We start from the raw sequence: 14,248 nt of genomic DNA, 5'->3' as shown, positions 1-14,248 counted from the left end.
TTCAGCCAACCTTGCCATCCCACACTTCCTGGAGAAATGGAAATCCTCTCATTTCTTAGTTTTTAGGTTTACGGCTTTCTTCAAGAAAGGCCCCACTTTTTCTGTCCCCTTCATTTTCCATTAGGCCTAAACTAAAAAGTTATAAGATTGCTATTCCCAACAGTTTTGAGAAAAGCAAATACACTGTATGGTCAGCAATAATGGAAATGCAAATTTATTAGTATCAGAACAATATTCAGTGGCTCTTGGTTACAGAAGCAAAACCCTTGGTATTTTATGGTTTTATTTAAATACAAAATATTTACAGTAATGCATTACATCACAAATAAAAAGTACTACAAAAGCTTCAACTGTACAAAACATTATCTGTAAATGCTCAGATTTTCTACTCAATTTGAAGAGCTTTTCTCTGAAGATTCGTTTGTTTCAGCAGGACCTTCCTCACTTTCCATCAGCTTTTGTCTCTCAAACAGTTCTCTAAGAATTTCAGTAGCACTTTTATCAGTAACTGGTGCATGGGATAATTCCTCCTGAAAATAATAAAAACAAAGTTTCTCCATTATTAACAACAATTTATGCAAATGAGAAGTGCTATTATAGTATGTACACCTTTTCAGGTGGCAGACTAAATTATACAAAGAATGGAACAAGATGATGGATAATTGTACATATAGAAAATGAGTAAACTTTAAAAATTGGTTTTGTCAGCAGCCCACTAAGCAGTGTTATTAATAGAATAGAATACGTATAGAGTCTAGGCCAAAGGCCAAGCGCTGGGTCCCATGAAGACATTCAGCTTAACCTGCTATTAAGAATCCCCCGATAATTTACTAAATACCATTGACTTTTTTTATGAAGACAAAGTCTTACAAGCTTAAAGTTCTATTTCATAAATCAAAGTTCCTGATTAACACAGTTATTTTTAGTTGTGTAAAAATGCAGACAAATTTTGAGTTTTCAGTATTTGTGAAGCTACTTGCACAATATCTGGAGAAACATTTTACATTTTTAAACCTGATGTCAAAGGAATAACAGTAAAAAGTATCCTCAAAGCTCAGTCTTCATAAAAATAAATGGTAACATGAGTTTTGTCCCATTTCAATGGTAATCTATTTCTTATCTTTGTATACAATGCTGAAATATTACAATAGTATTGTCATAAACCATAAATAAAATCTGTATTATTCATGAAAACCAAAGAGTATTGGACTACCTCACAACTCAGAGTCATCTAGACTTGTATGAAACCAGAAGGATTGTACAGTTGAAATTGGACAGCTAGGTAGGAAAACAAATTAGGATCAAAGGGACACCACAACGGATGTTTGTTGTTGTCTAAAATGTAGAAACATGTACAGGTAGTGTACATTGTCTCTGAAAACTCAGGCTACCTGTGTTACCTTGCATGTTGAACCAGACTTTTTTAATGGTAAAGATATGTACTACCTTCCTTGGTGCCAGAACTACTTATAAAGTGCCACAAAAAACAAAGAATCCCGCATTATGGCTTACATTTGGGTATTTGGCTATGTTGATTTGTTGGTCTCGATGGATCCAAGGAGTCCAAGGTCCCTGAATGGAAGGATGATCAGTATGCTGTAATTTACGCAGTCGTTCTGTGTGGTATCCAGACTTCCCTTTCAAGTACGCCATCCAACGGACAATATCTTGGCAGGGCAGCTGGTGTGTTGATATATAATCCTCTCCTCCATTCACTGCATGAAAATAATACAATACCCTTAGCACGTCAAAAAGAAATAATTTTTATCATTCCAATATTACTGAAAAGCGAAAAAAAAAACTTTATTAATGCTACAGTACAACATATTTCATGGACTGGCTTCACTTCGTAGACTCTTATCTCACCCAACTGTTATTTAATAAAATATGTAGGTAACCCCAAAGGATTAATGTATTATCAAACAAATTTTCTGAAATAATCTAGTTCCAAAGGAATATGGTAATAAAATAATAAACTTTCGTATAAAATATGATTTGGAAACAGTGAAGTTAACTAAATTTGGGGGAAGCTTTCCACATTTGGTTCTGTTCTGAAAAATACTGGTATATGTAAAACATATATTTCCAAACACTGTACTGTTAGACTATTTATAACAAGAGGAACAAAACTGAGCACCATATTTTTCAATCTTAATGTCAAGTGAACTTATTGTATTAAAAAATAACAGAAAACTCAAGAGTGAATGGTGGCAGACACTAAATTTTTAAACTATATGTATCACATACATTTGATTTCTGGCATGGTTTTGCCTTTAATCCAACACATGAAAATATTAATTCAAGATTAACCCCTTGAGATTTTTGGGAGGTCCACAACTTGTCTGTTATCAGACAAACAAGCAAACAGATCCACTATAATATCCTTTTCACACTATAATATCCTTTTCAGAGGAAATAAGAACTTTATATGTTACTAATCACTAATATGTTACTTACAATACTCAGCCTTAAGACATGGTGCTCTGTGCCTTCGAGGTTTGACATATACGACAACTCCAGGGTTTTCTCTCGCAAAGTGTATCAGTTCTTTCTCTATGTACTCCCTGTAAAATAGTATTAAATACATTAGTGAGGGTACATAAACTTATAACTGTAGTATACTTCTGTGTAGATAGCTATTGTACATTATTATGTATTGCATGGTAAAACATCACCCAAATAATGATTAAGCCAACATGAATATTTCAAATAGTACTCGCTTACTTTAGTAAGCTTTTCATGGTTAAAATTTGTAATATACAATAATACTTTACTCAAATGACCTGGGAAAAATATGATTCCATATGCTGAAAGTGAATGGTATGAAAGCCGACTTGTAAAATGCAACTAGAGGAGTGCAGAAAAATTACAGTAAATATACTAGTTTACATAATGAATTTTTTGTTGACTGCATAGCCTATACAACCCTAGCCTAAGGGTAGGTTAAAAAAAAATGCACCTATGCAGACCAAGTTAGCATAGGCCGTAAACTGCCAGCAGACAACTTGGTCAAAACTGGTGTCCTGTCGTGATTTTCAAAATGCAAAAGCGGGGCTTCAGATTTCATGTGGTCCTCACGTTCGGAAAGGTCCGTATCTAGCCTAACCTAGCTTATACCTAGTGAGTGCTGGTGTAAATTTGCTGGTATTTTACACCAGAGCAAAAAAATGTCCTCAGAACAAAGAAAAGGGTTTAAACAGCCTACAGAATGCAGTTCATATGAGATACCTAGTCAGGGAAATTTACTGTCTTTTGCTTGTTTTTTATGTTCACTCCTGCGGAGCTTACCTATAGGTAGGCTATACCTAGTAGTATGTAGAATTACAAATTTTCTGTAGCCTAGGCTGTGTACACCTAGTACTAGTATTTCTACAGTATTCTGGGGAAATTTTTTTGCCCTTTTCTACAGTATTCTGAGGAAATTTTTTTGCTCTAGTGTAAAATACCAGCAAATTTATGCCAGCATTCACTAAACTAGGTTAGGCTAGATACGGACCATTCCTAAGGCGAGGACCACATGAAATCTGAAGGCCCCCAATTATACATTTTGAAAATCAAGACAGGACACCAGTTTTGACCAAGTTGTCTGCTGGCAGTTTAAGGCCCATACTAACCTAACAAAAAAATCCATTAAATAAAATATACTAGGTACTAGCTATTTAGGTTAATCTTCCCCTACTAGCCTAGGTCACATTAGGTAATCAAACGACAAACCAGCTACCTACCTCATTCCTTTGCTATTGCCATGAGTCTTGCAGAACTTGAGAGTAATTCTTTGCAGCTGCTGAACGTATCGACCAACTCCGTTCTGTAAAGGGGCCTTGACAAAACGGGAACCCCAAAACTGATTCCAGGTTCGAGATGTCATCTTTCTAGCCTAAACCAATATCGCGACGGCCTGTGAATAAAGATTACTATAGAAGAAGAAGAAACCATAACCCTGCGCAAAGCCGATGCGCAGGAAATTGTTTATAGTCGTATAAGAAATTATTTATCGGAGACTCGGCTCGTTATCCCTTACATGAGCTCATGTATTATATTCCTTAAGTTAGAATTACTTAGCGGCTTAGCTTTGAGTTGCATAGGTCTGTTAGTTTAATTACAACAGCAATGTTATTATTAAAATCATATATATGATATCAATCTAAAAATGGTATAAAAAGTGTCATGTTTGCTCCCCTGGTTTTAGCAACTTCTAAAAATCCTAATATACGACATGTACAGTGTCCATATGATAATCCTTTGACAAATGTTAAATTATTTACAACATTTAGAGATGATTAACATACATAAAAATGAATAATACTAAGTTTGACGATTATTGACGTCCCCCTCCCTTCTAAACACGGGGTTGACAGACTGAAGTTTTGGCGCCATCGAGGAACCTCTTTACTTCGAAAAGTCGTGATGGCCTCGCTTAAGAATCAAGTTATAAACCTATTTAAGATGCACGGATTAGCCATCCGGAGGTGAGAATGTATAGTTAGGACTTGAAACGTCTGTTGTTTTGTGTCATTTCAAGGTAATATAAGTGAATAAGAATTCCGTAGCGAGTCAGCTGTCCAAAGTTTGTCACGAAACTCCTAGATTATTGTTAGGTAGCCCTAGTAGTAGGTAGTAGTATAGTATACTATTTACACTTCCCTACGGCACTCATATTAAATATTTTATAGGAATTAATTTAGGCTAATATGTACTAGGTATATTTAATTTAACAGACCCTCTATCGTTGAAAATATACTAGGTACCTAGGTAGCTAGCTACCTAGTGGATAAAATTGTACCTAGGCTAATGTGAATATTTGACTTAGCCTACTATTAGCTAATGGTACCCTATACTAACAGGCTATGGTAGCATTAGTTAGTTAGTACAGGGCGAAGACTCGAGTTCAAGAACCTCTGAAAAATTAATTACCCATTTCCACATAGAATTTTCGCCAGTTTTAGGAACTGGCGCGTCTAATTTTACTTCGAACCTGTCATGAAACCGCAAGGATTAGTAGGCTAGGCTATTATAGGTATAGGGATAGCCCTATTTTTATAGTTTCTCTTTCCATAACTCATAGTACTATTTATTTAAATATCTTTACCCCATAAAGGTTTACAGCATTTTTATCCTTTTACTGCACCTCCTTTCATGTTCCCTTTCTTCCATTTTACTTTGTACCCTCTCCTAACAATCGATTCATAGGTAGTGCAACTGCATTGGGGTTTTCCCTCCTGTTACACTTTTCAAACTTTTTACTGTCAATTTTCGTTTCAGCGCTGAATGACTTTATAAATCCCAGTGCTTGCCCTTCGGCCTAAATTCTATATTCAATTCAATTCAGTTTACAGCATTTAAATATCTTTACCCCATAAAGTTCTCTGTAGAATATCTCGCAACTAATGTGCAATGCTGGTAGTTGTAGGCTACTTGGATATATCCTAATCTAACCTATTTTCTTATTGATTCCATTCAGAATCAACAAATACAGAGTGGGTTTTCTTCATTTTTTCTATGCAAATCCTAAAGAAAGGCACAACACAGTCCAAAACCACAGTCGTAACATCACTGTGAGGTCCCATGCTTTTATTTAGCTTTTGGCTTCGAACACATTTTCTGATAAGTCTTGGCAGCCTTGGTTATCTGAGATCTGGGTTTATGGCGCTTGTCTAGCAATGACTGACTGGATTTCCGTTGGCGATATGCACCGATCTCCACAAATTGCCAGTAATAACCGGATCAGCAATTTTCGGTTATCGTCACGCCGTTGAGAACAGAATTCCCACTGATAACCAGGGTTTGCATGTAATTGTGAAATTGCTGGCCATGTAGGTCGCAAGGTTTTATAGTTGGATGATGTCTTTCCCATTGTGTGCTTGGAATAGGTGAATCAGTTTCATGCAGTGCATTGTGTTAAGAGATAGGATAAAATCTATTACCTTCATCTTCCATAGCCATTTGCTATAGGCAATGTATGCTTTAAGCAGTGCCATAGCTAACATACCTGAACATATTTTTAATAAAACTTTATGTAGCTTATATTTGCAAATTTTATATTCATAAAACTTTTTTATTCTGTTGCATGAAGTTGTTGAGTGACAGAAGATTTTTAAAATAGCTTTACACTTTATTTCAGTAAACAATAGCACAAGTCCAGTAATTTTACATGCTGCTTTTTCTTTCCGACAGCTTGGAATTGTTGTGTTTGCTCTTCCTCAGGGAAAAATTTATAGCATATTCTTGTTTTATTTTTATTTTTTTTCAAGAGTAGGCTATTTCGTGTTAGTGCGAGTGCAAATGCATTAGCAAAGTTAAACATTTTTTTTATAGTATTTTTGAAGAAAAGTTGTTAAACATTTGTTATTCTTGTAGATGGTACAAAATCTAGTGCATTTATGTTATTTTATAACATGAAGTAAAATTATCTGACTTGGGTAAAAATTGCCCTCTTCTGATTGACAAAAGTGAATTGAAGAATAAGTGATAATACTTGTGACACTTACACCAGTTGTAAAGGTACTAAATGAGCATTTTTTTAACTGATGCATTACTAGCAAGCTTGGAAGTTGTAGGTTTGTAACAAAATTGTTGTGTGCAGTGTCCTGTGCTACAAGATATTAGTTTGTGCTATATTTATTGCAGTTTTGATGATGATGATGATGATGTAATGTAGTTGTTTATTTACTTACTGTATTTTTTATGTTTTGTTTTCTAGTGATGGAGCAAAATATCTCTGTGAACTTCTTGAACCGTTACCCAAAGAAGACCATGATGAATGGATTGAAAAAGTTATAGAGGCTGTGCAGAAACTGCCAATCAACAGTACAATGATTTCAAAGGACTACATATACAAAGCCGCTCAGGTATAGTATGTCCTAAAGTTAAGGTTGCTTAGTTTCAGTTCTCCTCTCTACCTCAAGGTGTGTTCATATTACATAGTTTTGTTTTTTAAGAAATTATCAGTAATAAGTAGAGTGTAGACCGAGATCCTCTTTTAAATATCTTTCAAAAGTGAACTGGGTTGAGTATCTTTTAAGGATCAGATGGAAAGAGACATTGGAAGACTATAGGATGTCATGAAGTAAAACCAGTATAAATGTTTAAAGGTTACTATTTATGAGTGGCAAAGGCAAAGGGTATGTCAGTGCTTAGGGATAGAGAATGCACAAATCAGTGCTCAATTCCCTTCTCTTACTAATTGAGACCTAAAGGAGCAAGGCATTGGCTTTAGATGTCTCATTATGGAGTTCTCTCCTCTCATTTCTGTCTTGTGCATTTTATAAATTCTCATTTGGTCTAGGTCTTTATCTATGCTCTTTTTCCACATCACATGAGATGACCCATTTCCCAGTCAAATGCACAGACCTTTGTTGCAATGATTTAATTGTGTGCACCGCATGACCGATTGCTAGGAAGGGTATGAAGAGTACTGTTGAATGAGATGTTTTTTTGTAAAATTCAACCACCATCCTGCAGCAGTCAAGTTTTATAAATAGAATTATGTATGCTATGGAAGATTTAATTGTTAAAGACAGTGTTTCTCAATACACTTTTTTCTGTTTTTCTTCAAAGTTTTTATTAACATGATCAGTTCTCCCCCATTTAGCTATTACCAAGAAAAGAGTTTAAGGTCTTCTTATGAACAGGTCAGTTAAATTACTCTTAAACTTAATTAGACATTGTCCATACTTTAAAGAGAAGCATAAATGGTATAGCAAACTGTTATTTTTTTCTTTTATCTTTCCAGGAAGTAAGTGTCTCAGAAAATGATGATGATGCCATTCTTTTACAAATGATAGACACATTCAAGATTCCTAAACTAGTTTACAATGTGGAGAGAAAGAAGTTTATGCTGTCCTCATTAGGTGTTAAAGACCTACACGGTGGAGCTCCTGACAAAGCTGCACTCTTCAGATACAGGTAGTTTACTTATTTCCTTCTTGCCTGATCTTGAGGGGACTTCAAACTCCAGATGTGGGATTAATTTCTCCCTTTCATAGCCAATGAAAAGGAAAATGGGAAGGGGATACCAATTAAGACTCAACACTCCCATAAATAATTACAGTACATCAGTATTTCTTTAGCGAACTTTTGAATATTCATAGAGAGATAGATAGACTTGAAGTACTGCATACCAGTTATTTGCATAGCAAAAATTGTAAATGGAATTTAGTAAAAGAATACTTATTTTCTATATAAAATACAGCATTCAAAACTAGAGTGCAAACTGGATTTTTGGAGGTTCTCAGTTTTTTAAATTTTGGTTAAAAGGGTATGTGATTGTACTTTATGAAACTATATTGAACTCTTGTTGAAATAACTTGGGTAATTACTTATAATGGTTTATTAATTTATTTATGTAAATCATTAATCTTATTTGTTCTGTTATTTTTTAGGGCTTTATATAAACTTTGACATTGTCTTTTTGATTTCTTATAGGTATACAACTGTATATCAGCGGGCGTGTAACCATGAACTGTTCCGACGGCCTGCAGTTGATATTGTTCGTGAAGAAAAATCAAGAATTAGCTTGGTGAAGGTAAGCTAATCATAAAGAGTATTTCTTCCCAGTGGAGATTGAACTATTTAAAAGAGATAGTCAGATTATAGTATGTCCACTTTACAAGTTAGTTCTTAGCTTTATGAAGTTCAGTTTGTTGTGATTCATTGCTGCTTTCATGAAAGCAGAATGAGATTCCAGTTAGGCTTGGTATGCCCATTCTCAAGCCCGAATGGCCAGACAGTATGTGGAGTAAAACAACCACATTTCAACCAATAGGTATAATTTTTGTACTTACACAGTACACATGTTAGAGATCTTGCTTTGCATTAGGAGATAATTCAAGTTAAATATTGGCAAAAGGAAATAAAAAAAAAGGTGTGAAAAGAACTTTAAATAGGTATCAAACGGCAAATAACCTGTTAGTACTCACAGTAGTTACTAGGCCATTTCAGGAGGTGACATATGTAGAGTAGGCAGAGTAATCTCATGTTAAAAGCTAAGTATTAATATTATTTAACATGCTGTGACTTGCAAGTTCTCTTACATGTTTTTACATTTTTTATTTGTTTAAGTTTATTTCCAGTGAGGAGTTCATAGTATTTCAAAATGTGTAAATTGTAATGTCTGCTTTTCTGCAGTTGGCAAGGTTTTGATATAGTACAGATTTAGTTTTATTTGTCACATTTTTGTGACGTCCAAGTTAAATGTTCATGCCCCGTTTTTCAGGTTGAGTTTCTTTTAGGTTCCAGTTCCCGCCAGAACAGTGTTGTGGTGTTGGGGCTTTTAACTCAGTTAGTTGAAGGCCGTCATCACTTGGAAGATGATACTGGATTTGTTCCTCTGGACTTATCCAAAACAAGATTTCACAATGGTGAGTTGTAATGCAAATTTAATGTCAATTATATGAATACGTATGTTTATTTCCAGTACGCTTTCTGGTAATGTGAACCCACATAATATGAACTTGCTTTATCTGAATCTGGTTGCAAAATGAGTGATATATACAGGGAATAGGCTATTCACATCTTGCTTAGACCAAACAATGCCACTGTACTATGCATCATAGACCCAACCATGTCAGTACTAAGACTATGACTGACATCTTTGTGCTAAATTTTAGAGATGCCAGGATAGGGTAAAAATCCTCCTAGATACATTAAGTAACAATGTAGCTCAAGTTATCTGAGTCCTCTAGTGTCTATATGTACCATAAAGAAAAGTTCTCAGATTGAAAGTGAGAATTAGAATATTGCTCTTACTATATCAGTTATACCAAAGGGGAGAATTTAGCAGCAATTGTGGGAAATTAACAGGTTGCTATTCAATCTGTGCATGTAATGGTACTGTATTTATCTTCTGAGGAGTACATGATTGACAAGATTTTCAGATGTGTGCAGTGGCATTCTTTGATTATTCTTCATGTGCATTAAATTGTATGTTGAAGATTTTGGCTGAATCTCCTCATCTGGCATTAAGTATAAGTCAAATAAAGTTTCGGTTTTATGAAAATTTAAAATTATTTTTTAAAAAGTATGTACTTCTCTCATAATAAAGCACTTTAGATTTAAAGTTCCTCTCTTAAGAATGAATTTTTTTCCAGGTTTGTTTACTTACAATTGTTTTATACTTGTTGAGGGATGGTATGAAGATGGAGTTTTGTATGCTACTGCCGTTGGTCTACCTCCCCCTGAAGATGCAAATACCACAAGGTTAGACTTTTGTTTGATTTTGATTTTTTCAAGAAATTAAAAGAATTTTATCAAGCCCTTACTCCATAGGCCATGGTGATGCTTTAACAGTGTCATAATTGGAACTCACAAAATTTTCATGGTGAATTGCTTGTGTTTACTTGAAGTAAATGGAGTCCTAGCACTTGCTAGCTTTTTATATGGGGAACGTGTTTCTTATGCTTCGTCATTGCCCATAATTCCCACTTCACTCGTGCAAACATTATCCAAATTTATCTAGGTGTGTGATGAAAATTTTCAGGCCAAAAATGGAAAATATAAAGACTGTAAGAAACATTTCTTTAACTATAAACAGACACCAGATATTGAGCATGTTACAGCAAAAATAAAGATGTACAGTTTTATATTGTTCTGCTGTTAGCATATACATCATATTTTGTTTTTTAGGATGAGATTTTTATTTACAGGAATAGACATATGTTGAGTTTTTTATTTTGACCTTTCTGCTGAAATTTCCATCTGGTCTAGGTCATCATCTACGCTTTCTCTCTGTGATCTTGACTCTCCTGTCAGTATCCTGCCAACTCCATATCTACTACATCTCTAACTGTTCATCTTCATTTTGGATTACTAGAGATTATTATCCATTCAGGACACAACTTTCTGTGATTCAGTGATATTTGTACTGCATATGATTTAGAAATTATTTTATGATCACATATAAGCTTTGCCATGTAGAAATTATTAGATGTTTTTGTTTTCTGTTTTTTCTCTATTCTTTGATGTTCTGTTGTCATTGCTGTGCACAATTCTGTATGTATTTGAAACATTTAGATTAATAATTTATTTCCTCTTTGTATTTTCATTTATACAACTTGATGTAAATTGGACCACATTTAGTAATGTGCCCTACTATTCTAACATGGCTCCAGACTAAATATTTGTTTTAATTTAATGTTCATACATTTTCCTTTCCGGTCATCAATACCTTTTGCTAGCCTACACCCATTTGTATTATTCAGTAAGAATGTATGCAAAGTATGAATAACAACAAAAACACCAGTATGAAACTAATATTACTTTCCTTTTCTTGATACAGAGCATACTTTGGTAACATCAATTATTTTGGTGGGCCAGGAGATACGTGTGCAAAGAATAATCTAAAACTCCAGCAGGCAGAACGTGACAATAAAGATGCCATGATGGTCATGCTTTCTGATGTGTGGTTAGATAAAATCAAGGTAAAGCATTTCAGGTTTTATTTAGGTATTTGTTTGCCTTTAGCATGAATGTTGATTAGAATCATAAGTAGTAACTGTGGAGTTACTACTTATTGTTTTTTGGTGTGTACACTTGTAAAAGTATTTTAAGATAAAACATGAAATTAGACACTGTAATTTATTTTGCATCTTTTCATTACAAGAAAATTCCTTGCTTTTCAAAAGAAATTCTTTTAACAAGATGTGAAACTGAGCTATAGTTTATCCACTTAATACATGCAATGATAAAGTTCAGTTTGGGATGTATGGCCTTAACCTTTCTTGGCTTTGATGTAGTTGAATTTCATTTGCAGGTATTAGAGAAGCTGAGGGTTTTGTTTAGCGGGTATGCACAGTTTCCACCAACAGCTTTCATATTTTGTGGCAATTTTTTGTCAGTCTGTCACAGTTCTCAGCAGGTAAGTGTTGCTTTCAAGAGCAAAGTTATTTCAGTGTTCTTCCTCAGTAGTAAATCCTGAGTGTTGCAGAATTAAAGATGATAAGTAAGCTAAGAGCATCTGGGAGAAATTTTATCACTGCTGAATTTTGAAGTCACTTGTAAAACTAAGATATTGGTGCTGCAGGAAAATGTTTACAAGGACTATTTGTAATTGATGGGTTTTTAGAATTAGTACTTATTTGTAAAACATCTTTTATGGAGCAAAGAAATAAAGACTACTTTCCAACGTTTTTAATGAGGCTGTCCTAAACTCTGGATGTATTTTTGTTGTGTAACTTGACCATTTTTGTCTGCTCTATATAATGAGCAATTCAAAATCTACTCGTATTCAGTTTTCTCATTTACTTCTTCCTCCACTACCACACATTTTTTTCTCCAACATCCTTTGTTTGCATGTCTTTAATAACAGATTTTTCTGCTTTCATCTCTCACCTTTGAATTGATGAGTATAATTAAATGTGCATGCCATCGTTATTGACTGATTACTAGTGCTCTGAATTTATTGGGTTATAAGTGTAAAAAGTTTAGAATACCAAAGTTCCTAATTTGGCATTTCAAAAACTGCTTTAATTATTTATGTGACTTTTCTCTTTACAGGCATCTGATTTGAGGCATGCCTTTTCTGCACTAGGTGACCTAATTAAGGAGTTTCCACCACTAATTGAAAACTCCAGATTTATTTTTGTTCCTGGACCAGGTGATCCAGGTCCAAGTAATATATTTCCAAGGTAATTTACTCATCCTGTGTCAACGTACTATACAAACATCATTACAATTCTATTGAAAATAGTGTATAGTAGTATATTCAACATATCTATAATAAGAGATTTTGTTTTTCCATAGGCCTCCACTGCCAAAGTATGTGACAGAAGAAATACGAAAAAAAGTTCCTAATTCAAGTTTTGTATGTAATCCATGCCGAATTCTGTATTGTACACAAGAAATTGTAATTTTTCGTGAAGATATTGTTGCCAAGATGTGTCGGAATTGTGTTTACTTTCCAAGTAATTCAGATGACATTCCTGCACATGTAAGTACATTTGTTTTGTTCTTTTTTCTTTTATTTTAACAATTCTGCTTCTGTCAACAAGGCATGCAAATACATGTCTGGGGACATTTGGACTGCGAAAGAGGGCTCTATATGAATGATGTTTGTTTTATTTCTTTTTTGTGGTTTTATATTGGTTTTATATATGTGCACACTTATTATAAAGCACCTTAAGATCACAGAATGTATTGCTAGACATACAGATTGCCCAAAAGTTTCTGTCTTGGCCCTAAAAGGACTCTGCAAAGGCACATTCAACAGGGTATATGATTCCTTACCTACCTTTCATGTAAGGTTTTAATTAAAGGTTTTAGTTATTGTTTGTGCTTATGTGGTAATGCTGGTTGGTGCCAGTGATACCATATCTCAAGTTCCTATTGGAAACTGATGAAAAGATAATTGTACATTTCAGTTTGCCAAGACACTTGTTTGCCAAGGACATCTATCTGCTCTGCCATTACATGTTCTACCCGTCTACTGGGGGATGGATCATTGCCTGTCGCTTCATCCTAGCCCTGATCTCATAATTACTGCTGATAAAGGAGATGCCTTTACAACAACATACAATCACACAATTGTGACTAATCCTGTGAGTATTTACTGTATATTTGTTTTATTTTTAATAAATTTATTATTTATGCCTGTTCGGCTCGCGAGTAATTCCTGTGATTTTTTGAAATGTAAGCTTTTAAAATGAAATCTAATTGAAATGAGGGATAATATTCTAGGACTAAGTTTAGGTTGCAGTATCATTAATGTTATTAAGCAGGTTGAACTTGACCACTAAGGTGAGGTTAAATAACAGCCAGCATATTTTGCTTAAGAGTAACATTTGGCAGATACTTCATTATTTGTTTTATCAAGCATTAAAATCGGTTTCGATTTACAGGGCTCCTTCTCAAAGACTGATTTCTCCTTTAAAGTTTATTTGCCTGCAGCTAAGCAGATTGAAGATAGCCAGATTGGAGATGAAGAGGATTAAAGTTGCCAAATTATGAGCAATTTATCATCTATTTCTAGGTAATAAGTATTATAATTGTATATATTTATATATATTTTAATAAAAAATTTTAATGATTGGTTTGTCTGTAGTTACCTGTTGTTATCATCATAATCATCACATTTACAGTGAGTTTTCCCACGTAGGATTAGATGTATAGCGGATTCTCAAACTCACCTTTGTAGTTTCTACCCAAGCAATGAATCCTTCGGCCCCTAGCTGCAACACCTTTCGTTCCTTTTACTGTACCTCTTCTCATATTCTCTCCTCCATCTTACTTTCCACCCTCTCTTAACAATTGATTC

At 34.3% G+C, this 14,248-nt stretch overlaps 2 protein-coding genes across 2 annotated transcripts; one reads left to right on the top strand and one right to left on the bottom strand.

Moving 5' to 3' along the window:
- Positions 1 to 266: 266 nt before the first annotated feature.
- On the bottom strand, positions 267 to 3,943 carry LOC135194961 (large ribosomal subunit protein mL43-like). The gene is made up of 4 exons (XM_064221197.1): positions 3,726 to 3,943; positions 2,458 to 2,564; positions 1,513 to 1,715; positions 267 to 530 (listed from the first exon to the last, which is right to left on the bottom strand). Exons 1-4 carry the CDS (start codon positions 3,866 to 3,868, stop codon positions 390 to 392), a joined length of 594 nt encoding a protein of 197 aa, XP_064077267.1. The 5' UTR covers positions 3,869 to 3,943; the 3' UTR covers positions 267 to 389.
- Positions 3,944 to 4,324: 381 nt separating this feature from the next.
- Positions 4,325 to 14,020, top strand: LOC135194960 (DNA polymerase epsilon subunit 2-like). The gene is made up of 12 exons (XM_064221196.1): positions 4,325 to 4,469; positions 6,701 to 6,848; positions 7,733 to 7,905; positions 8,425 to 8,524; positions 9,215 to 9,359; positions 10,089 to 10,197; positions 11,276 to 11,417; positions 11,750 to 11,854; positions 12,493 to 12,623; positions 12,739 to 12,925; positions 13,356 to 13,532; positions 13,833 to 14,020. The coding sequence occupies exons 1-12, from the start codon at positions 4,408 to 4,410 to the stop codon at positions 13,923 to 13,925; spliced, it is 1,572 nt and encodes a 523-aa protein (XP_064077266.1). The 5' UTR covers positions 4,325 to 4,407; the 3' UTR covers positions 13,926 to 14,020.
- Positions 14,021 to 14,248: the final 228 nt, after the last annotated feature.

This window comes from Macrobrachium nipponense, chromosome 15 (genome assembly GCF_015104395.2).
Source record: "Macrobrachium nipponense isolate FS-2020 chromosome 15, ASM1510439v2, whole genome shotgun sequence".
In the NCBI taxonomy this organism is placed as follows: Eukaryota; Metazoa; Arthropoda; class Malacostraca; order Decapoda; family Palaemonidae; genus Macrobrachium; species Macrobrachium nipponense.
Note: the sequence above shows the minus strand (reverse complement) of the source record. Positions and strands in the feature narration are given on the sequence as shown.

Excerpts from the sequence above, each read along its gene's own strand:
- LOC135194961 (XM_064221197.1), bottom strand. The coding sequence starts at position 3,868 with ATGACATCTCGAACCTGGAATCAGTTTTGGGGTTCCCGTTTTGTCAAG. Across the intron at positions 2,565-3,725 it reads GGCAATAGCAAAGGAATGAG|GGAGTACATAGAGAAAGAAC; the intron begins GTAGGTAGCTGG and ends ACTATTTTACAG. Across the intron at positions 1,716-2,457 it reads ATGTCTTAAGGCTGAGTATT|TGAATGGAGGAGAGGATTAT; the intron begins GTAAGTAACATA and ends ATTTTCATGCAG.
- LOC135194960 (XM_064221196.1), top strand. The coding sequence starts at position 4,408 with ATGGCCTCGCTTAAGAATCAAGTTATAAACCTATTTAAGATGCACGGA. Across the intron at positions 7,906-8,424 it reads GCTGCACTCTTCAGATACAG|GTATACAACTGTATATCAGC; the intron begins GTAGTTTACTTA and ends GATTTCTTATAG. Across the intron at positions 9,360-10,088 it reads CAAAACAAGATTTCACAATG|GTTTGTTTACTTACAATTGT; the intron begins GTGAGTTGTAAT and ends ATTTTTTTCCAG.